The 25,233-nt window shown below is 43.2% G+C and overlaps 1 protein-coding gene across 5 annotated transcripts in view; it reads right to left on the bottom strand.

Annotated features, from left to right (window-relative positions):
* SGCD (sarcoglycan delta) overlaps positions 1-25,233 on the bottom strand; it is a 302,618-nt gene that overhangs the window by 10,022 nt on the left and 267,363 nt on the right. For all 5 annotated transcript variants that reach the window (XM_083872021.1, XM_083872019.1, XM_083872023.1 and 2 more), the window contains exon 7: positions 22,502-22,574. In XM_083872021.1, the coding sequence (XP_083728147.1) occupies positions 22,502-22,574 (73 nt within the window). The remainder of the gene's footprint in view (positions 1-22,501; positions 22,575-25,233) is intronic.

Raw genomic sequence — 25,233 nt, 5'->3', positions numbered from 1 at the left:
TGCAACAAATTTTCTCCTCCGTATTTGGGCAACACAAATGCTGAGGAGATTTTGTACAAAGCTGAGCCAAGAGAAAGATAAAAAGGAGTTCAGAAAGGAATTACCCCTGTGCTAACTTTGTGAGCTTTACTATTTCCTTGGATAGGGAACCTAATGTTTACAACTTTTCTTTCTTCTTTTTTTAAACAGAGCTGTTGCAGCTTCAAGGAATGCTTCATCACCAGCAGTGTAATAAATCTGCTGCTGGTTTTGGTAACTTCATCTCAGAGCCCAATGGACCAGTTCATGTATTTTTCACCCAGTTTGAGTTATGGGTCCTGTGTATAGTGAACTTTTCCTGAAGAGAGTTCATGCTAAAACAATCTTCTTCTGACCATGTCATGGACTTATTATCTCTTCAGAGACCAGAGAAGGGCTGACAAACCAGCAGGGGCTTGAAACCATCACAAAGGAGGTCAAAGCCAGCATCAGGAAGATGCTCAGCTGATATATTAAAAGAAGATTTGAGAGGGTCTAGACAAATGAGTAATCAGAGGGGTTTGTAGGGAGGGTATTGTCTTGCAGCACCAAGCAGGTGAGAACCAGCTTTCATTCTCTCTCCAAAAAAACGCCATTCCTCAGCAAGAGGAGAAGTGTGAACATATGGTTCCTCCCACCACACTGCAAATCCCCTGCTGCAGGCTTCCAGCACACTTTGCACTTACTGAGGCTTATTCAGAGCACTAAAAAGCAGCAAAACTAGGAAAACATGGAGCAGTCAAAATACAACTGTAAATTCTTTGTGATTGCCCCCCATGCTACAGCACAGCAATTGCTGCAGGCAAGCTAATTATGTAAAGCTGTCTTAAGTGTCTTAGGGTAGTGGGTTTTTTAGTTTGTTTCGGGGTTTTTTTGATTTTTTTTTTAAACATTTAAATAATTTCTAGACTAGTTTACCAGAAGCCAAATAATAGTATTTAGAAGACAAAGCCTGAGATTAAGCAGACGATATCAAATTAATCTAGGGAGAAAAATGACTGTGTAATACTACTGAGATCTAGTTTCATTATGAACTGGAGAAGTGGTGAAGGGCAGAGATTGTCTAAGAAAAAAGTGCAAGATTAATGTTTAACGAAGTGGAGGTATGGCTGAGAAAATTAAAATCATCTGGATAATTAAAAAATTCTGCTGCTTATAAATCAAGGAGGGAAATTATCATAGAAATTGGGAGATAGTTGGACACGATGTGTGGTAAATACAGATGTGGTTTTAAAAGATGATGTGTTCAAGCAGACAGAGAAGGAATTCAGAGATGTAAAACTAATTATTCTGATTTTAAGTGTAGAGATGACTGCAATGCCTCTCTCCTCACCTGAGGTGGTCCAGCTTTCAGCCTTAAGTGACAAGCTGGGACACCCAGAGCCATCTGTGTGCTGTGTGGTGGGCACAGTCAGAACTGAGACAGAAAAGGACATTATCACAAGGCAGGCTGAGCTCTAACCAGGGCACAATGCTGCTACTGATGTCTATTATGCTAAGAGTCCATAATTATTTTTATTACAAATACCTGACCAACAGCTCCTTGAACATTTACATAGACTGGGTCAATAGTGCTCAAACAACAGTCTGGAAATTTCTTCATGGCTAACCTGAGCGTGGCAACCAGAGGGTTTGGAATTGCAGTGTGGCAGTGCCTCTGATCCCACTGCCCTCAGCCTCCCTGCACTCCCCAAGCCAGAGTTACACATGCCTCATCTACTACCCAAACCACCTATTTATTCTGTTTCCCATGTAACTTCTTGCAGTAAATGAAAACAAATGGAAAGAAAATAAATTCCTCCTCCTGTTGGCTGCATTAACGACCAGACTCATTTCACACACGGAGAAAAATAATTACTTTTCATGTTACCATAATTGCCTAAACCACAAATGCATTTTTTAAGAAACAAAGGTTGGGCTGGTGTAAGTTTCTAATTACAGGTTGAAAGCTTCTAATTAAAAGGCATAAATTGGAAGAAACCTTTTCAAGCAGAATTACAGAAGAGGCTGCTAAGATTGGGTATTAGCTTGATGCACTGCCAGGGTGCCAGGGGGAAGAAAAGAAATAAAAACCAGGTGTTGTGGCTCTTCTTTGGGGTCACTGACACTGTTTGCTACCCAATGTGTCACAAAGTGCTGCCTTCAGAAACACAGAGGAGATGAACACATCCCAGAGCAGAACCTTATACGGCCACATTTCATGTGAGCCCTGAGCCACTGGCACAGGACAGGGATGCTGTCCTGGAGGGAACAGTTCAGCCTTCAATCAGATTTCTCCTGAGGTTTATACAGGCTGCTGGATGGTGGCAGCAGCACAAAAGCCACCTGAGTTAGGCTAAAAGGATAAAACCCAATGAGAAGATAGATCCTTGAGTCAGGTAAAACTTGAAGGAATAATTTGTATTTGTTAACATACAAAGTACACGGTGCTCTGTTTTGGGGTGACTGTCGTGTGCAGTCAGGAGCTGGATAAATTCAGGCCAAATCTCTACTACTTTCATGATTTGCTCTTCTGCTTTACTCTGAAAGAAGGCAGCATGATGTGACTTTTTTTATCTTATTCTCCTGTTTTTCAGAGTGTTGAAAAATCCAGCAGAGCAGACCAGCATGCCATCCCTGACAGAGAAATTGCTTTCCTGTGATAACCCACACTCCAACGAGAGGATTACTGGCAGGGGTGCAGCACTATGCAAATATTGCAGTCATTAGCATCAGACTTTGCATGCAGTCTCCTGCACCAGAGCTGCTTGAGGAAGACAAGAAATGTCGATCTAGATTTTCATTTTAAAATTACTTCTGAAGTTTCTCTGCCCGTGGAGTTTTCACCTGCTGTTTGGTCAGCAATAAAGGAAAAGGGTCAGGTGGATTAAAATCTCACATGGGTAGTGCTCAGGTTCAGCCTCCAGCACTCACTGCAGTGATGATTTACTCTTTCTCCTCTCTGATGATTTATTCTATTCCTTCTAAAAAGACTGGCATTAACAGTAAATCACTTACAATGAGAAATACAGAGATAACAAAGCTAAAAAAGGATTTGGAAATGGCAGAATTAAAAAAAAAACCAAATAAACTGCTGGAAACAAAAGAAGGTGTGTCTGTGTGCATTATCTACTCAGTGGTGATACCCTTTGGAAATTTACACACTTGCTTAAGTGGATTTGAAGAGCTTCTTTAGCATGACAAATTGGCTACAACATGATGGGTATTTCTGAAAACCCATTTATGGATCTTCCGACACTCACATTCCTGTGGCATATCCATTCATTGTACAGTCAATTTATAATGATTCCACCAAATTAAATCTTTATTAACAAACTTATTGACTCTGGCTTTGACTTATTGTCCCCACTTTTAATTAACTGAAGTAATTAGACAAGCAACATCCAATATAACAACTGACCAAACATTTTGTTTAAGACCTGCCATTTATTTCAAGCAGCTCCACTAAAAATGAAAGCTGAATTGCTATTTGCTAAATGTCAATTTTCACACTCTGTTGAGCCTTTTCTGAAGGCTGTCAACCACAAATCTGCAGTCATCTTTTCCCCTCTGATCAGAGCTATATAGAGCATATAACAGGTTTGCAGTTACTTTTCATTTTTATGCAGAAGATGTACCATTTTCTGTTCCCAGTATACTTTAAAAAAATATTTAAATGTGCATAAATTGCAAATGTAAAGGGATGCATATGCCAAGGTTGTGGCCTCTTTCACAGTCACAAGTTACACCAGCAATGTGGTTCCATGTCTGCATGTGCAAGGGCACAGAAATGATCCAAACCCCTCAAATCCAGCCCATTATCACGCAACGATGCTGCACCATCCTCTTTTCCAAAGTGCTGGGCTCCTGCTCAGAGTTGGGAAGATGTTTTCCCCCCCAGATCACTTGTTCACAGCCTTGCTTTGGGAGGAACTCTAAAATAAAGCCAAGGAATGGGGAAGACCACCATGGGCAGAGACTTTAAGAGGGGACCAGGGCTCCTCCTTGTGACCTTTTTGGCACAGAGGAGTCTGGAAGGGCAGTGAGAGGGATGAGGAGTATTTGAACAAGTCAGGCTCAAAGCTCTTAGATAGTGTAGAAGAGAAAATCTTACAGCTCTTTGAGATTTCCAACTAATTTCTTGCTTTCAAATACGCAAAAGAAGATTGGTTGGGAAATGGCGTAGAGAAGAAAATAAAGGAATTGTGTGGGAGGGTGGAGGGAGGAAAGGAGCAGAGAGATAAAGAGATCAGGAGAAAAAATAAAGCCCAACTTGCTGAAAATGAGAGTATAGAGATGTCTCCAAAGGGACTACTTTAATTTAGGGAAGAGGATGTTTTGCAAATTCTTAGCATCAATTTATTTTCAGCTAAAACCAAAACTGTTTTCTATTTATCCTTTGCACATAATCACTCCGGAGTAAAACACGCATTCAGAGGTAAGGCTTGACAATCTTTCAAGACAGACACTCCAGATGATGCTTTTCAGAACTGCAAGAGAGATTACTGAGCCTGGTGGTGGCAATTCACCATCCACTGGCCCCATTGGCATGAACCCGCCTCTTCCCAGGGGAGGGACATCCCTGTCCTGCTTCACCTGGTGGGAAGTGGCAGCTGTGAAACCTTGCTGCTCACAGGTGTGTGTCTCAAGAAGTTCTGTTTCCTTCTTCTGCCTCTCCTTTGGCTGTTTGGTATGTTCCATGTGTAAGTTGTTGACCCCTGTTCAGTTTAAGGCATGAAACCTGTTCTCCCACTCTTTGGGCCAAGCACAGCAAAATGAAAATGTGTTCAACATTTCTTGACTCCTGCAAGGTTCCTTCCATCTTTCCTTGGGCAAGTTCTGCCTTTTGACTGTAATAACCTCCCCTGGATGTCTCTTTAGCAGGTAACAAAGACAATTCCAGTTGCTAATGGAAGAGGTCAAATGGAGGTGAAGTGAAATAGATTAAAAACCAAAAAAGAACTGATGTCAGAAAAGCTGCTGTGCCACTCAGTGGAATAACCCCTTCCTAGAACAGGTTTTTGGCTGTGATTTTCAATTCATTTTGCACTATTTTATTTCAATTTTAAAAAAGCAGCCAGGTAGGAGAACTGGCTTTGAGGCTGAAGCACTGGGATTCAATTTCCTGCCCTGAGATGAGATGCCTTCGTGACCACAGGTGAGCAAATCCAGTGGTCCCTGGGCTCCCTGCAGCCTGGTGGGGATGGCTCAGCACAGCCCAGGAGGAACAGTGCAGCAAACTGAAACAGGCAACTCCTTGCTGCTGATTTTTCCTTGTGTCCAAGCCAGCTCATTGGAAAACGTCCTCACAGAATGCCCCCTCTGCTGCAAAGCACAGTCCTGAGCCATCACCTCCACAAGGAACTTCACCTGATGGTCTGGTAAGGTGGGAATGCCCCCAGGTGCTCAGATCTCACCCCACTGACTTCACAAGTGCTGCCCTTAAAAGAACTCAAAAGAGTTACCTTGGGAACACAACACGAGAAAGGAAATTGGACCTTAAAATCAACCTTAATTCTTCTTTTACACAGCCAAGCAAAATAATAATAATAAAGAAGTAACACTGCGAGAGAAAAAAATATGAATTGTGAGTGTTTTTTATGGTCTTAGAAACCAAGAATGATCAGGTTTACTGCAAGGTATAATTTTTTTTTCCTGGAATGCCTTGCTTTTTCTGAATTGCCTGCACCCTCATGGCACCTCTCAGCAGTCACATTAACACTATTGATTGTCTGCTTGGTAGGTAACAGGAGGGAAAATAAAACAGCCAAGAACTTAACTCTGTTCAGATTCCTTCAGTGCAACTGGGATGTGGACAGGTTTTTTTAATGGATGGCCATCACTTCTAAAACCTTCCCAGTGAAAATTACTGCTGTGGTCTTCCTCTGTGTCAGCAACCAAAGCCACCCAGCCAGGGAGGGCAGGAGATGGAGCCTTCTCCTTAAAATGCTGGAGTGCTCCTGTTCCTTGAGGCAAAGACTGTGAGAGTTGTCTTGATTTCTACCCTTTGAAGGTGCCAATCCTCCAGGTTTGCAAATGCCACCTGGTCCCCATAGCAGGGAAGGGCTCCGTGCCAAGGCTGGCCTGTCACCCCCCTGGTGACAGCACTCCTTGTCACAGCCCCACGTCCCAGCAGCCAGGAGTGGGTATTTCCAGCTCCAGAACAGGGAATCTACTCCTCACCTGCTGTCCCAAGGAAATGAGAACATTTGTGTCGTGCCCACCCACCACACTGAGCAGCCACATTCAGTTCTGGGCCTCCCAGTCCAAGCCAGTAGCATTTCCCAGTTGTTAATCTCAGCCAGCTGGGATAAGGCACAGGAATGAGTCAGCCTAACACATCTCTTGTTTTGACACTGCCTATCAAGCCTGCCATACTGAGCTCAGAAAATCTACGGATCTGTATCAGAGAAACACAGGAGAGAACTTCCTTCAGAGCAGTTTCCTCAGTAGGGAGGAGGCACATGAAGCCTTTACATCCTGTTTCACCTTTTCATGATGGAGAAGCAATGTTCTCAGTAATGTAAAGGATTTTTTCCAATGTCTCCTTTCATTTTTCACTTTAAGGTTGCCCAGATAGCAAAATTCAACTTTGCAGGCTGGATCCAAACTTGGAGAGTGAAAGGTGAAGAACCCACAACCCCAATCCATGGCTGTGCATCCACCTGCCAGGGAACTACTTAATCCTGCCAGAGAAAAGCTTTAAAATGGAAACTTTTTTGAGCTGCTTTTCTAAAACACGTTCCCATGTCCATGCACCATCCCAGTGTTTTGTGACAGTGAGTATTTTTATTTCAAAGCAATTTAGAAGTGCTGGAGATGCAGTGGCCTGGGGTCCATCTGATTTTCTCCTGCCTGAGCCCAGCCCCTGCACATCACCAGAGAAGCCACTCCAGCACATGGTGCCTGCTCTCCTTTTCTCTTTCCTTATTTGCTTGGGATACAGCTTTACCTCAACAGCACTGTGCACAGTAAGAACTGCTTTCATAGCAGTTAAAACTAATCCTATGTAAGAAAATATTAACTGAACATGCCCTGGCTACACAAACTCAATTAGCTGTGAATTAAAAGGGAATATATTTATGATAATGTGACTATTAGAAAAGCCTGGAGATTTGTGAAGGCATTTACACACCTGCTGGCCTGTTTCTGAAATTCTGGTGTTGCATCTTTCTGTGCCCCTTGCTTGTGAAGGAGGTAACTCTGCCTCACCTCCACGTGGTATCTGCTGCTGGATCTTCTGTCCCTAAATGATTTTTTATTCTTATGTAACAAACCCCATTAGTGTCAAGGAAAGGAACCTATTCCATCTCCAGACCAATAAAACACAGACAATGGTTCAGGAGTCCCATCACACAGGTCCCTCAATAGAAAGTGACCCTGGTTGAAACAGGAACAGAGAGAGAAACAGCTGCCTCTTACAAAACCTGGAAATTGCCAAATAATGACTTCTCTCTCCCTCAGACATTAAGTTCACTGCAGCTCTTCCCTTCATCTTATTCCAATTATTCCTGCAGTCCTTTTTTTCTCCCTGTATTCAGCCACAGCGCAAGTCACCAGGAGCAAACAACATCTGCTGTTACCCTAAAAACACACATTTGCCATTTTTAGTTTCTAGGTGATGACAGCAATAGAGTACCCAGGGTGAAACCACAAAAAACTCCCAAACCAGAGTAAACATCCTCTGCCACTCCAAAAGAGTTCAAAGCACTTCATCCCAGCTGCTCCTATGGTGGATGAGATGGGAGCTGCAGAGAGCTGAGCTGCTCCAGAGGGGACACCTGCCAGGGCTGCTGGGCACAGCTGTGCCCAGGGATGGGTGTGGAATGAGACCTGGGGCAGGTTTTAGCCAGAGATGCTGAATTCACTCCCAGCACACTTCCACATTATCCCGAGTGTCTTTATCTCTGAAAAGGATTATCTTCCATAAAGCAGCCACATCCTGACAGTCATGCTGCTTTAACTTTACTGCTCTAGTTAGAGGTGTAATGTGGGGAGAGCTTAAAGAGATATAACTGGACAGGTCTGTTTTAATTGTTCCCACCAGACCTGTGCTCCGTGACCTTGGACATCTACAGAGCCATAAATATGAGCTTTGATTGCTGTTCCCATAGTGACTGGCAGGAGGAACACAGTGGAGGCTGGACTAGGATTGCTTCAAGCAGGCAAGAAGCAACTGGAAATCATTAAGTTCAGAGGCTCTGGGGACAGTAATGTCACTGCAGGCCAGCCAGCCTGGAAGATAAACATTGCTGGGCACTGCGAAAATGATTTTTCTATTTGCTTTCCACTGAGAGAGTGAACTAGGCTACACTTTAGGCACTAGGCTTGGCAAATGAGACCATGGGCTCTTCTGAAGCAATTTTACCAGTCCCTTCTGCTGCTGGAGATGTCAGAGTTACCAGTGGGGCCTGTCAGGCTTGTGCTGAGAGCACAGCCTGCTGAGGAGCAGAACAGCAGCCTGGGCAGGGCAGTGCTCAGAGCAGGCACAGCTGATCCATGGGGAATGTTTCCACCTGGAGCAAGGCACAATAGAAGCCAAACCATCCAAAGCTGCAGGACTGTCCCTGTTCAGTGCCAGAGCCAGAGCCAGCATGGTTATTTCTGTACTGTTCTGCACTGTGCACTGAGGGCCATCAGGGAGTTTGGTGTGGGAATTGGACACCTCTGGAATCCCATCCCACATGGATTCAGGGAGAGGAACACAGACTGCCCTGCAGCTGTGACACCCAGCTCCCATTTTCACTATGCTGTGAATACACAAACAGAACTCCAAGAGCTCTAAGCTCTCCTATTTCAACATAAGAAATAGTAGAAAACAGACACGTGTTGGTGGCCTGAGTATGTACAAAAGCAGCTCAGGAATATTTATACTGGCCGAGGGCAGAGCAGGAAAAGCTGAGCTGTGCTAATGGCAGTGCTAATGAGGGACTTGCTCAGCAGTACAGGTGGTGGGGGCCTGTCCATCCTCACAGCAACCAGGGCCCCACACATCACAGGAGAAGGGAAATTACATAGGGGAAAATCCAGCCTCACCAACAGATCCCTCCCTCAGAGCTATAACCCTCACAAATACAACAGCTTCCCCCTCACTGTATGTTCAGGTTTGGAATGGAAAACACCTCTTCTGCCATCCAAGATACATCAGTAATTACTCAGAAGGGAAGCAACACCAACTCTATCCATCCATACACTTTGTACACTCTCCAAACTCTCCAATTTACATATCTAAACTCTTCGGAGTTTGGCATCAAGTCAACTTTAATGCCAACAGAAGACAGATCAGCCCATAAAGCAGCAAGTCCAAGGCATCACTCCTCCCTTACAACATACAGCACTTACACATATTTGCATAGATCTGTTCAAAAAGCAGGGTAATGCTGACATGTGTTGAAGCCAAGATTACATGGTTTTTTATGAGAAGTTTGGTGGCATGCCACAGGGAGACACTGCACTGTTCTCATGGGGTAATTGATCATCCCAGACTCTCCTCCATGCCTCAGCCTTTCACTGAAAGTAGATCCTGTCATTTTTCAAGTAGCTGAGTCAGATTTGCAAACTATGCACATTCTTATACTGACCACAAGCACTTAGAGCATCAGCTATTTTATGTTTTCTGCATTTGGTTCCTCTATTTTTCTTTTTCTAGTTTGTAGAAAATGCCAGAATTGACCAATTCTCTTTAAAAAACGACCAGCTTGTGACCCCTTGATAATTTATACAGTATGGACAATCCTACTTGGAAAAATCAAGGATTAAAAATATTAATCTCTCAGGTGCTAAAATGTCTTCAGTTACTTTTTGAAATACAGACTAATAATCATTATTACCTCCTCTGCTTTACTGTTAATCCATTTCTCAGAAAGTGCACTTCCTCAACTGTAGAAAATTACACTTTTAAGAAGAATTTTGCATTTTTCTGCATTTTTTCCAGCAAACCATATGGAGAGTGGCTGACGGGTCCTGATGGATAACAAACACACCAGCAGCTTCCCAGAATACTTATCTCTGAAAAGAAGGGAGCTCTGCAGAAGTGGCCTGGATAGCTCCATAAATCAATGCCACACCACTAATTCTTGACAGACACTAAAAAATTAAGGGATGGTCAATTTTAAGTATTGGCCCTGCATAATTCTTGCAGTTGTTCTTTCAGGAGAGCCATAATCTCCATTTGAGAAGCAAGAGAACCATTATATAGATCCTGCTGAAATTTCAGTCTGGCTTTTGAAGGCTAATTTTGCTTTTCCTCGCTTTAAAAGTGCAGCCAGATGTTGCTTTTGATTATATCCAGCTTTGTTTTTTCCCCTCTGGAAATTCAACCCAAACCTAGCAATGATTTTGCTGTAGAATTGTTTATTGTAGGACAGCCCCACTGGCAGGTTTGGCCAGTGCTGGAATCTCCCAGACACTGGGGGAACTGTGCTCTGCTTCCCTGGGAACTGCCATCCAGCTGGAGGAGAGCCTCCTCAAAGGGATGGTTATGAAACCAACACTCTCTTTGGTACTGCCTGGACATTTTGACAGACTGTGTGAGTCACAGAAACACTTTTCATGTGTCTCTGAGCACCTCAGCCTGCAGAGCTCCCATTTCCCTGGCAGTGATTCCCCTTTCAAGTCACATCAGCTCACAAGGTATGATGCAACATCATTGAAAATGTGCATGTGTTTATTAGAGGTTACAGCATAAAATATGCAGGCACCTTCAAATATATCTCAGACTGTGACAGCAAGCAGAGTGACTGAATATATGTCAGAGGTTTATGATGAAATCTGAAGTGTCTTCATTTAACAGGCAGCATCCTTTTTTTATAGGCATCCTTTATTGCTTGATTTATTCTTTCTATCTGTAACTAACCTCTAGACTCATAGATTTAGACTCCTGGTGCAATGTTGTTTGAATGCTGTGCACCTCAGAGCTCTACAAAATGTTCTGACAAATTCATTGCTTGGTCCTCTCTCAGTGTTCAGCACAATGCCAAGGGATGGAGAGATTAAATGGTGCCCTACTGCTCAACTGAGAACCCATAAAATCAACATATTTAGTGGGTGTTACAGAAAATTTGTCACACGCTAAGCAGGGAAGAACAGGAAAGGAACTAGGGGAGATTTAATGTTCCATTTTCCATCTCTTTAGCAGTATTGCCCTTGATGTTTTCAGTAAGACTTTGCTGGTTTTTTTTGCAAAGGATTAAGCAGTGGTGGAATGAGGAACTGAGCCCATGTAAACAACCAAATACTCTCCTCTTGATACAATCAATTTGATCCCACAGAGATAAAACTGAGCTTTTATGGAAGCATGCAAGGGCACAGAGGGGCCAAGACCCAGGCTAAGGCAGCTTCCAGGTCCCAGGGCAGGATTCAGGACCTGGGTTGTTTCCAGATGTGCAGTTCCTGTTTCCAGATGTGCAGTTCCTGCAGGAACACATGCAGGGTGGTTGCACACAGTGTGACTGCCAGCACACAGCCTCAATCACACCTTTGGAGTCATTAGAGAGAGAATTTAATTTCAGAAACCTCAGGAAGCAATAATAATCTTTAACCTGTGGCATTGCAGGAGAAGATACTGCATATTTCCTATCAAAATGAACAGCTTTAATAACCTTTCATTAATATCCATTTATACTGAAGGGAATTATACAGAATTGACCAAGGGACACAACGTGCTGTGTAGGGCCATCATTACCTTGTGCCTTCATGGGAGCTGTTCTTTGAATAAAAGCAAGGCTCTGCCTGCAGAATCCAGCCCATTATTAGTAACACCAACACCATAATGATTACCTCACACTGCCAAAGTTTCTGCAGTTCAAAAAGCTGTAGTGAATTTATGCAGTGCCTGCAGTAGGATTTGCACCCACGGGTTTGGGTTTGGAGAGGAGCAGAGATGAATGGCCCAAATCTCCTGGCACTGTACAGCTGGGAATGGCTTTTTCCACTGTGCTCTGAGCACAGATCCTTCTGCTCCAGGGGAACAAGAATTGATTATCTGGTACTCAGAGGTTTGGAGGCTTTGGAAAGAAGCAACCAGCAGTTATGAAGGACTTCATTTTTGATGTCAGAAATGTCATTTGTAATTAATTAGAAGTGTATACACCAGAAAAGATTCTGTTAAAGTCAGTTTTTAACCCAGGGCACTCTGGGTTTCAACCTCTGGCTGAAAGTTCAGAACCTTTTCACAAGTTCCTATGTCCTTTCTGGGTGATGCTTCTGGCAGCATTTGAGTTTCCAAAATGGTTTATAAAAAAGCTTCCCTCTTTAGACAGAGCTCCTCAGTTGATTCTTGTAAGATATCCTGTTTTTCTAAAGAGATTTTTATTGCAATATGAATTTATTACAAACCATTTCACATACACACATTTTCAATCGTACCTTTTGGGTCATAAGAGAGAGAATTTAATTTCAGAAACCTTAGGAAGCAATAATAATCTTTAACCTCTGGCATTGCAGGAGAAGATACTGCATATTTTCTATCAAAATAGACAGCTTTAATAACCTTCCATTAATATCCATTTATATTTATTACTCCTTCATTAAAGTTAAGACAGCAAATCCTTAATAAAAAACCCCTAAACTGACATTTTATTTTACTTCTTTCTCTGTCTTCTAAAATGCTAATACTTAAGGAAGTGGACAGGACATGACATATTTTTATCACTGCCACACACTTCAGCACTAGCAGTGTAAACTCTTTGTGTCTTGCTTTTTGCCCTTATTATATCAAATATAAGCAGATTTTCTCTGAGTTCACTGGCAGGGAACATCTCCTTAGAGCAGCACATCCCCTCATTATCCAGCCCTATCAGCTGTTCTCCAGCTCACCAGGAGACCATTTCCTCTCTGCTTTACAACCTCTTTTATGATCCTTGATGGTCTAAGTTTGGGGTTTTTCAGTTTACTTTCCTGCTTGATTCCCTTGTGCCACTTTAGAACATGTCCTCAGCCAGCCTTCCTTAATGACATGAAACCAGGCAAGAAGGCAGAGAATGTGTTTTTCTTTTTGCTTTGCAAAAGGCAGGAGATAAGTCATGAACCAAAGTCAACTCAACACAAGAAACAGAGACTTGCAGCTGAGTTTCAGCTGGAGGAAGAATTGCCAGGAGGGTCCCAAGATCCCAATACCCATCCCTGTTTGCCTAAACCAGGGCAAAGCTCCTCTCCTTCTGCACCTACTGCCCCCACCCTGGGCTTTTTGCTCCTCCTCTCTGGAGAACTGAACAGTATTTCTGTGGTTTTCAGGCTTTCCTGAGGCCACTCATCTGCTTTTTGACTATTACTGGGGTGCAATCCTATTTCTGCTTCCTCATCTCCCATGTGGCCCTGAAGCCACAAGACATCATATGAAAGAAAAGCTTTTAAGTTGTTTTTTTTTAGGCTTCTTATATCCAAGAATATTCTTGTGCAGCTGAAGTGAAACAGGGCATTATTTTCGTTGCCAGCAGGGCTGTGTCTGTGTATTGGGGTGTGTATTTACAGCTCTGGGACAGATGAAATGGTGGCTGCCACTTTGCCTTTTGAACCAATGCTCCACCTTTAACACGGTGCTTTCACAAGCCTGGCCCCAAAAATGCTCCTTTTTTACACTGAGTCACTCCAACACCAATCCAGCCAGGAAGCAGAGCAGGGATTGCCAGTTTCGGAGCTGTCAGCAGAACCTGGAAATGAGGCTGTGAAATCCGTGGGCTCTTAGCTTTCCTACACTGGAGATGAGAAAGAGGAGCCAGCACGAAGGAGGTTCTGCATTTCCATTTCCTCCCTCCTCAGGACACGAGCAGACACAAGGTGCAAGATGGGTCACCAACCTCCTTCAGGCAGCACTGCTGAGCCCAGGAAGGCCAGGGCAGCCCACAGCTGCTGCTCACACACTGATAATGTGTTCTTATCATTCTAGATGAAGTGAGAGATCAGGTCTGCAAAGAATGACCAGGTTTGGGTGATGGTCATTTTTAGGAAGGGATTCTCATGAGCCACGTGTTGGTTCCAAACACTCCAGATCTGGGAGTGACATTCCTTCAGTGGGAACTCAGCAATGCTGAGTTTGGCCAGAAATTATTACAATTCAAAACAGCCAGAGGTGCCCCAATAACCCAGAAAATAAATCCATATTGCAGAATACACAAGAGAAGCAGGGCAGCAGCAGTCACTGCACATGAAAAAGATAAAATCAATTCATGATGAAAGGACGTAGCTACACCTGTGTGGCCTAAAGAAAGCAACTCTGTTCCACATGAAACAAATTCAGAATAGAGATTCTGTAGGCACGGTGAGTATTTGTGATTTCTCTTAATAAGTATATACAAAATACTGCTTTCAAAAGGAAGGATCCCACTGCAGTTGTGGACACATATTTCTCCTCTCTTTAACAAGGTTATGAAGCAGCTATTGATTCCTCTCTACAGCCTAAAGTACAATTAGTGTATTTGTAAAAATGTCCTTTTTATTCACAGGGGACTTCTGCAGCTCCAAGTACTTCACTCAAACTAATAAACATTATTGCTGTGGCCCAGCCAAACCCTCTGGCACCAGCAAAGGGCAGCACAAAACAAAACCCTGAGGAGCTCCTCACTTGGGCAGTGAAGTGTCTGAACTGTCCTTCCCTATTTGGTACCAGGTTAATGAGAAGCCCGTGTTAAATGCCTCATTTTCAGGAAGCTGGTTCTGGGCTGCTGCAGTTCAGCAGGTGAAATCCCAGCTGTGGCTCCTGTGCTGGGCTCAGCACAGTGGGAACAGGGAGCTCTGCCTGCCAGACAGCTCCCAGACTCACAGGTGAAGCCTTAGCAAGAAGATATTCCTTCTTAAGAGCAGGTACTGACTGCTGAATAAGGCAAAGATTTTTATTTTGCCTGCTTTGCCCTTCACTTGCGGTTTTAGAAATATGTGATGCACAGCTGGAGAGGCGTATGAAGGGATAGAGAGAAATATTAAAGAAAACCGTGTATTTTTCTACCCAAAAGCAAACATAGTGCTCAGTGGATTACATTCCTCTCATTTCTTTAAGATAAGAACAGTGTTCAAAAGAAAATCTCCTTCTCTTCTGAGCTATTCAGTCATTTTGAATATGATTACATCCTAAATATCACAGTATTTGCAAAGGATTGGGATCACAGTGATAGGTGAGTAAGGTGCTTTCCTTGCCAACTTTCTATTTACTTCTGTATTTCATGCTCAATATCCTTGGTACAAATAGCTCTATCTCAAGTACAAATGTTATGATAAAAGAATGGTTTCTGGGCCTTTCACAGAGCATGACAAATGCTGCATCCCTGAGCAGCAGCACCAACTGATTCCTGCTGCAGCATCTCCCGACTGCCCCACGGAACAGCAGCTCCAGCCGGGCTCTGCTGCAAGGAAAACCCTGCCCAATTTGCACTGAAAAAAACCCCAACAATTTCCTTGCCTATCTCTCTGGGTAGCTGTCTAAGGATTGCTTTTAGAGCACTTATGGCAGCAGGTAATCAATGACCTGCAGACTTTTTTATAGTTGGTACCCCAAAAATGCTCCTTAGAGCCTGAGGCTCAGGTCCAGCTGCCAGGGCACAGTGTCACTCCAGAGCACAGCAGTCCTCCTAAACCATGATCAAAATGTAAATGAAAGGCAGCATTTTCTATAAACACCTGCATTGCAAAGGCCAAATGGTGCTTTCATCATTTTCTGTAAGACCTTCCAAAAACACCACCTCAGACTAACCCACCTGACAGATACATCAGCATTAGATGTGTCACCACATCCTTTTAATCAGTGCGGAGTCAATATTCTGTATTATATGAATAACTAATTAGTTTCACAACTTATTTCCACAGATGTCATTGCAAAATCTATCTGAGGAATGTCATCTGCACTTGAGAGAAGGACAAGCATTGTAATTAAGCATTAAGCCATTTCACTACTGTGAGTCTGCTGTGGAGTGTGAAATGGCTATAATTCACATTTTTAGGACCTCGCATTTATTAGCATCTATTTCCTACTCAAGGTTAGCGGTGTGGCTACACAGAGAGTTAAAAAAAATCAAACAAGCTCACTTTTTTGTTATTCAAATGGATACATGGGCAGCTTGGTCACATGGATGGCGTTTCTCTCAAGTCCCAGAGGATTTCTGGCTCACACACCCCTGTGAGCAGCACTCGAAGGTCAGATGGATGCTCTGATTGTGGAGCAAGTGACATTCTGCTGTTGAAAGCTAATGACAAACCTGGGCACATCGCAGCTAGGCAGGATACAGATCTTGTACAGAGCAGAGGAATTCAATCCGAGATAACAGCCAGGACTGACGATTAATATCTCCCAGGAAAACACTTTGTTTGCGTTAGGAAACCCCCACAGAATAAACGCAGAGGGAGGATAATGAACTCAGCTGCTGCTGCGGTTTGCTCAGGGCCCAGGAAAAGTTAAACTGGTCTCTGTCTGGAGCCATTGCTCCAGTTGCAATTGTGCTGCTTAATTATGTGCAGAAGAAGATAAATCTTGAGTATCTTCCCACATCTTTTGGTGTATCAACCAGCAAACAAGAGGGATATTTCCACTGCTCTATCCCATAGGCAATGCTGTTTGGCAGCAATTTCCTTTAGAAATCTGCCCTTCCCTTCCCTATTCCCACTCCTGTTCTCACTTGAAGGACCACGTATCTCTGATGGAATGTGCTGGCTCCTGCAGCCACACCTGCCAGCAGCACAGGGGGGACAGAGGGGGCTCTGGGAAGAGCCCAGCACACACCAATTGGCTGCTTCACCACCAATTCCAGCTGCTCTGCCTTTTTCCTGAATTGTTTTTTACTTAATACACTGAGTCCAAAACACCTTCCTGCCCTTCCTGCCTTCACCATCCATTAGTCCTCTGTGAGGAGGATCTGCCTATGGACAGATGCCATCAGCAGCACTGGGAACAGGGCAGAGCCATGATTTATCAGCTGGGACAAGAGAATAGGGCAGAGCCACAATTTCTCCAGCTGGGACAAGAGAACAGGACAGAACTATGATTTATCCAGCTGGGATAAAGCAGCACAGCCCCACTAACACCTCTGCATTTCCCATTTTCAGCTCGTCCAGACTGAGGCTTCACCCACTGAAAACAGGGAAGGAAAGGACACCAAGAGCTAAATCCACCCCTCCTGGTGCTGGGTGTGAAATAGAGGAAGGGCATTAAGAAGAGAAAGTTTGCTGAGGTAAGGAAAAGGAACAACAACCCCCATCTCCTCCTTTTTGCAAGAGAATACTTTAACAGATGGAAAGCCCCAGCAATCAACTGCTTCCTTAAGGCCAACCCTTATATCCAGTGGTGTAAATACACCTTAATGGACACAAGAAGCTGTGGAAAGGCTTCCTTTGGTTTGGGAGGGCTGTGCCTTGTCTTTTGTAAGAGACAAATAGGCAACAGATTTGAAGGGAGGTCAACAGGACAAAATACTAAAGCAAAGTGGCTGCAAAATCAGTGTGAATTCTGCTCTGGGAAAGTTTCTCCAACAACAAGAGTTTCAGGAAGCCTTGGCTGCCATGGGAAAATTGATAGATCAGATGTGGTGTCCTCAATCAGAAAATGAGGTGATGAGGATCTCTGTCATTCAAAAGCACCTCACTAAAAGTCATTGAAATCAGCTTGAAGTTTAGAAACCAGGAGCCTGGTGTCTCCTTTTGGTTGTATATGAATTGTGTTGGCTTTAGTGGAGATGGTCCTATATATTGAACCTGTCTGAAAGTAACTGAAAATAGTTATATTTGTTACAGTGTGGAAGGTGAAGCTCATCCCAAGGAAAATCTGTTGTCTTTTAAGCTGGTGGGACTGCCAAAATTATTGGGATTGCACTGGTATAACAGAGAAATAAATTGCATCCCTGCTGGTAAAACAATCAGAAAATAACACCAGCACTATACAAGGGTACAGTGATCATCTCCCCCTTGCTGACACCACACAGGAATCCACAAGTGTTCACTGTGAACTAAACAGTGTTTCAGTATCATATATTACTCTTTATAAACTACTTTCATTTCTCACCAATTACTTCCTCTTTTATACCATTCATTTTTCGCATTTCCTCTAATTTTCCTCCTCTTAATCATTATTAATGTAATTGGTTTTAGACAGAAATATTATTTGTGTTCCCACTTATCTATGGTGAAACACAGCTGAGAGAAACCTTAACTCAGTAAGAATTCCTGTTTTTCAAAATGAGTGTTGTTACATTGGCTCAGCACTGTATTTAAATTGTTTTTGTTACAATAGGTCTCACTTGGACTATTTGGATAGTTCAGTACTCTACGTGGTAAGGTAGAATTGCACTAATAAAATCAAGCAGCAAATACCTTTCATCTGCCATTTCGTGCTTTCAGTACTCCATAATTAACTTCAGCCAAAAAATTACCCCTTTAAGCCCAAGAGATTAATTCTCCCTTAACTATATTTGTGCATTATAGAAAAAAACCAAACCAGTCATCCCTTGGCTTCCTGGCCTTGGATGAGCAATTTACTGCATTTTCAACCTACAATATCTGTGGATGAATTCCAGGTGTGTGCTTGCCCCTCATGGAGTGAATTTCATGCTGTCTGACTTCTTTTTATTTAACTCTGAGAACAGAAATACCCTCCAGCAGGTTTCCAAGCTGCAGCACGACCTGGACATTGGTACTTCAGGCAGCTCTGCTCCAACCTCACCCCATCCCCAGCTTCCAGAACCTGGCACTTTAACAGACTACTTTTTCTTATATTTCATCACCCACCTTTTATTCCTCTCCCCTCCAACTATTTCTTTTTTCCTTATTCACTGTCTAGTCCAGCCGTCATCCCTCCCCTCTGAAGAGTGTTGATCTGGTGTTTGATGGACAATTCCTGTTAGCATCTCTGGCATGTATTTGTTTTTTGGAAGAATGTAAATAGAAAAAGGCAGGTGATTCCTGCCAATGTCAAGGAGAGGTTCTCAAGGCAGGCTCTTGACAAGTTACTTGGGTGCTACTCAAATAATCCAGTGAGAAAAGGTCATATTGAATTCAACTTTTATACATAAGCAATCACATTACCATATGTCAAAGGCACCAGCCTGCTTTAAAAAGCTTCAATGCAGATGAGTACAAATATTTCAATGTCCAAACAAATCTCCCAAGCCCTCCCCCTAAACTATTTTGGGATGATACCAGATGGCGATGCTAAACATCCCAAGTATTTGAAAATAATTTGGATTTGTTTGTTTTCCTTTTTACAGCTTTTGACCAGTTTAGAACCCAACGAACAACAACAAATACATTCAGGAGTCTACAATTACTTTAAATACGAAAAAACATTAAAAAGTTCACCAAAATAAATCAAATAATTTGCCATCCATCTCTATTTTTAGGTCACTAATAAGGAATATTCTAGAGCCCAGGTAGAAAATATGCCCTGTTAATTACACCCTGCATTAAATAAGACATTAATGAGCTCTGGCATTCCTACCACAGTGGATACTGGGCAGGAGTGTTTTAGGTCAAGTCAGTCTGTCTGCAGCGAAGTCCAGAGCTGCTCAAACAATCACAAAACCAATTCTTGGAGCCTTGAGATGGGCTTAGCATGGAAAAGGAAAAGGCTGTGTACATATTCCCACTGGGATTCTCTCTTTCCAAACCACTGCAGAAGTGTTTCAAAAAGGACACTGAGCAAAGATGATCAGCAGGATGGTGAGCACCTTAAAGAGCAGCTGATTTACCAATACAGCTGAATTATGAAGACTATTCATCAGCCAAGTGGACAGAAAGTCTGCTGAGAACAAGTGTCCTGTCACCTGGAGTGTGTCAGGTGTGGTGACACACACCTGGTGTGGCTGAAGGCCTTGGGGAGGAAAAGCAGGAGCAGAGATGAGTGGCACGTTCTGCTTCTCCTGCCAGGGAATCAGTGTGTCTGTCCAGGACAGGAGGAAGGGAAGGACATCCAGGTGTCCTGACTCCCAGGTGTGACAGGAGCAGCTGGTCTCCTCTCCTTGTGACACCAACAGTTGCTGCCACCTCATTTTGAAATCCAGCAAAAGGACAGGAGTGGGCACTGATGAGAGCAAAGGGAGAAATCACCAATGGATCACAATCTTTGGTTCAGGATAAAGATGGGAGGCTGGTGGTGCCTGGGGGCACCTGCAGCAGCTGAATGTGCACTTTCCACCTGAGAACTTCAGCCTAAGCAGGAAAGAAAGCACTATTTATTACAGAAAAAGGTCTTTTAAAGGCAAGCCAGACACTGAGTGTGTGATTTCACTGCTGCTTTCCCAGTGACGTGTGACAACTCAGGGCCCATCTCCTCCAGCCCCATTTCACTGCAGCATCTTTGTAAATTGGCAAAAAGGACACCTTATGCACACACTCTGCTATCAAAAGAGGAAGGAACCAAAAAAATCTCCCCTCAGAGTAAGATATTTTCACTATTAACTCTGTACTGCCCCCAAAAGGCACCGTTTTACCTAAGAAGCAGCCAGTGATCCAACATGCAGAGAGAGATGGATGGACCTTGCTTTGGGGAGCAGTCAAGCATTTGCTCTTGGAAAACTTGGTTTTCCCTACACACTGCAACCACTGGCTCTTTTTGTTCTCAGGATGCTGTAAAAGCATTTTTTTTTTTTTGCCAAGATAACCTTGTCAGAAACACAAAAAATATTTTAGGACTTTGTGGGACTTTTTTTTCCCTGGCAAATTCTATTCAATAATTTTCCTTAAAAAAAAAAACCAGAAAAAAACCCACAATGAAAACTCCAACAGATTTAACAGGATTTTTTTTCACCCAGTCCACTAATTCGAAAGGAAATCAGTTACCTGACAGCTCTCCACACAAAACAAGTGAAATAACAACATGAATTTAAAGCAGATCAAATATACCAAATCAATCCCCTGCATGGATACTGCCATTAATTCATTTCAATTTCATTTAGCTGAATTTGCTCTGGAACAGAAGCATAGTCAATCAGGTTAAGGCCCTTTTAATTCACATTTTCCCCCTCTAATATGACATCCTACACTTATTTGGATTTTTCCCCCTCCTCTTTTAGAAAAGTCTTTAAATAGTCACAAACTTGGACCTAAATCTTGCATCTCTTTTTGCACTACTCAAGACTTGGTTTTGTAAATTTTGGAGATGCTGCTGGATATTTTAACCATGATCTTGCCTTTTTTTTTTTTAAATGAAAATGTCAGTAAACACGGGCTGTGCCAGAAAGCCTTTGTCACCTGGAGGTCACCTCGAAATCCATTTGCTGGTGCCTTTGTTTGCTTGGCTTTCCCAGGGAAATGGAGAGCCTTGTCCCACCACTCCCTGCTCTCACAGCAGCCCCTGGAGCTGCCCTGCCAGCTGCATGCTGCAGTGAGGAAAGACCACATTTCCTCTTTTTTTAAAGGAAGCTAGACCCAAAGTGGGAAAGCCACGAGGCAGGGTTAAAGTCACTGCCTGGAGGAAGAGAACAAACTTTCATAACAAAGCCAATCACGCCTCCACTGCTGGTGCTGTCTGACAGATGATCCCCAGAGAGGGAAACTGCAGCAATCAGAGGGTTTCCTGGGGGAACTAAAAGGTAGAGACAGACCCAAGGGAAGGCAGATGGGATATTCTTCATCTTCCCTGGTGACCCAGCTGGACCATAACTATCCCTGGTATCAGGGCAGAGAATCCATGAGAGATGCTCTCTCTCAGCCCCCTGCACCTGCAGGAAATCTGCAGTGCTCCTGCTCAACTTCAGCTGGCTCAAGATTGCTCCATCCCCAGCACTTTCCAGCAAAGGAGAGTTGGCAACCCAAGATATCCAAATGGCCAAAATGTCCTTTTTATTTTAATATTTGTATTTCTCTCTCTCTCTTTTTCTAAGGAGGGGTAGTTTGAGCATTGAGGCAAACCCCTACAGCACTCTTGGTCCAAAGTTATCAGGAAATTCAGTCAATAATTTATTAGGCCATATGATTAGTATCCTTGCAGAGACTAGTCATCCAAGTCAACCTGCAGTGACACACTTTTTTAAAAAATTATTTTTTAAAAATAAAATAAATATAATGCCCAGCTTTATCCTGAGGGCAGAGCTGGCTCCCAGGGGCTGTGCTGTTTATTCCCCTTGGCACAATGCTGTCAGCAAGAGGCATCTCTGCAAGTGTCAGCAGTTACACATCTGCACAGCTGGTCAGGGGGGTCAGGAAGGGTTTGCAATTCTGCAAGACAGATAACACTGGAGAGCATCATCCTTTTGCCTGCTGCTACTCCCTGTGATCCAGCACAGCCTTCAGTACCTCCCTGCACAATCAAGAAAAGATTACTCTATATTTTTTTTCCCCAAATGCTGAGCCCAGGGTATGCAGAGCATGTTACAGAGCAGAAATGCTGCTCTCATGACCTGTGATTGCCTTTGGTTTGGTCACATCACACGTAAATATGGCAGGTCCCTTCTCTTCCATGGCACCCTCTCTTGTGATGCCCTCCAAAGTGAATCCCCAAGCTCTTATGCAAAAGCAGAAATGATGCCCAGCATTAAGCACAACTCCAACAAGGCTCCACTGAGTTACCATTAAACCACATTCCAAAGTTTACCTTAGTTCCTTGAAGGGGTCTGCCCTGACATTGGGAGTTTCTATAGATTTAGGGAACACTGTGCCTTCTGCTCCTGAAATCACAAAACAAAACAGAAGACAAATTGTAAACATTATAAGCTTTTATCAGGGGAGTGATTGTCAAATCATACCTAGGTGCAATTTAACCCATTGCCTGACCCCATGTCTTTCTTGCACATTCCTTCTGTCTCCAGAAAAGCCAGAACTTGTTCATCTACAACGGGTTACCTCGATTACGCACGGGATTTGCCCTTAAACTTCACTTCTGGCTGGAAAAGCAGGCGCTTGGACCCTGACCTCGGGAGAGTCTCCTGACCCAACTGATGCAGGGAGCTTGGAAAAGATGCCCTTTGCTAACCAGGCATCTAATCCAGCTACATCCCTCATTAAAGAACCTGGATGCATGTCATGACATTATTGCTTTTGCTGGGCTCTCAGAGATACTCAAGGGAGAAAAGCAAATTTGGACTTGATCCCTGCAAACACCTCTCCAGTCAGGCTGTGCTCCTGCCTGGGGAAAAGGAGGGAGGTGCCCCCTCACGCAGGGCAGCACAAGCAGACTCTGCTCCAGTCTCAGCCTGGCCACCAGTTCAATGTGTGACCCAGAAATAAAATTATTTAACTTCCGCTCATCTCCCTTCTCTCAGGGACAATGGGGAAGCTGCACTGCCCCATTTGCTGACTGGCTTTAGAGCTGTTGAACTGCTGGGTACTACAAACAGCTTGTCTAAGTTCCAGACCACTGCCATCCTCACCTGTACAGCCCAGTTGGCCATTTCAGCCCTGAACTGGGTCTGTATTTTGTGATCAAGCCCTGCTCTCTCTTCTCTAGAAAGATGTGCTCTCCTCATATCACTGCTGTAAGCCAAAGCCCTGCCACCCTCTGACAACCCTTTCCACTAACTGTTCTCTTTTAAAATGGGCATCTAATCTGACCTGGTCTCACTTCATCTTCCAGCCACTGAATCTCCTTGAGTCCTCGTGTGCCAACCAGCCTTGCATGAGGAGACTTTAGTTAGACACCGATGGTGACCCAACCTCCCCAGCCTGCTCTGATTCTCTGAGAAGTTCTGAGCTTTCTGAATCAATCACTGTGAAGCAAATCCTCTGGACTTCTCAGTTTTTGGTTTTTTTTTTGTTTTTTTTTTTTTGTTTTTTTTTTTTTCCTGAACCTGTTCTATTTTTACAACACTCTGTTGGAGCCCAGGAGTCCCCAGGTGCTGTCACTGACACTGTGCTGCAGAACATCACGTTCCTGATCCCACTGAAACTTCCAATTAAGACACAGCTGAGAGTGGCACTAACTGCCTCACACACAGAGCGCACTATAAATTAATGTTCCTGTTCTCCAATATATAGCTGCCAAGCCAATGAGCAAATGTGACCTATATTCTTGAATTTAAACCTGTGGTCTTGCCTCCACACGCACTGTGAACAATTAGTCACTCATTTCCTGCAGTCATCACAGCAATTTCAGTGTCAGCATGCAGACAGAGCTGGTGGCATTTTTTTATTTCTTTAGATTTTAGTCTGATAAAGTTATTGATGCAAACTACAGATCCTGATGAATATTTTTACATGTGCAGTTTGAGGACACTCCTAAGACAAACTATTGTAACTGTTCCCTGTGTGCAGCTTGAAAGTCAAAATTACAGAATAACAGATGTTCTGAGCTGGTCCAAAACATGTCAAGACAACATCCTGCTGAAACATAAGGGAGAAACAACTATGGCTGCAGTACAACTACACTTTCTTTGCACTGAAACTAAGCTGTTCTACTGTGTTAAAGAAAAAAAAATCAGAATAAAAGCAAGCACTCTAACATAATATAAAAAAACCTCCTCAACTCTTTTTAACCCAGAGAAAAACAAAGTAAACTCAAAAGATGATAAAAGCAGCCTAAAGTTTGAACCTTTATACTTTGGGATTGAAACTGATCCTGGGGCACAGTACAGATATTTAGCTTTTAACTTTACTATAAGCTTTCATTGTTACAAGTTGTCATAAGCAGCTGTAACTTGCCAACCATGAAGGTTGTTACTATCAGATCTGTCCTCTCTCAAGAGTTTCCAAATGATTTAAATCTCTGCTTTATCCAACACGATTGCCCTGGCTCTTGGCTTTGCAATGAAATGTAGCAAAACATCCAGCCTGCACTTATCTGCATCACAGAACAGTGATTTTTTTGAGGGAAGGAAATGAGGAAATGCTGGGGAGATGCACATAGATATTCTTGTACCCTTTCCACCCACATGCCTTAAATGGTGACTTTTTGCTGGGCATTTTAATTATTTTTTAGACACTTTAAATTGGATACTCAAGTCATGCAAAGCTCAAAATAACCTGCCTGTAACCAGAAGTGCTTGCAGAATAAGGAGAAACTTTAACTTATTTCTAAACTTGGGGGTTTCCAGGCTTTTATTATTTAGTTTAAATGCAGGAAGCAACTTTGGAAACGAGGTCAATGAAAACCCCAATGCAGTCATTTGAAGAGGGTAGAAAATAAAAGAGCTGAGTATTTGTTTCCTCCATTTCTTGCTCTCCCTTCCCTACACAATTCTCAAACCCTCTTTTCCCATCTCCCTTCCTACCAGATCTATCAAAAAGACCCTCAAGCACTGGGAACAGGAATGAGATTTCCAAACCCTTCTGTTTCTCTCCTTTAATCTGAATTAGAAGTGAATGCTACCTGCCTTGATAAGGCTTTCTGCT

The sequence above is a fragment of the Zosterops lateralis genome (genome assembly GCF_965231275.1).
Source record: "Zosterops lateralis genome assembly, chromosome: 14".
Lineage (NCBI taxonomy): Eukaryota > Metazoa > Chordata > Aves > Passeriformes > Zosteropidae > Zosterops > Zosterops lateralis.
The sequence above is the reverse complement of the archived record's forward strand: the minus strand, read 5'-3'. Positions and strand labels throughout refer to the sequence as shown.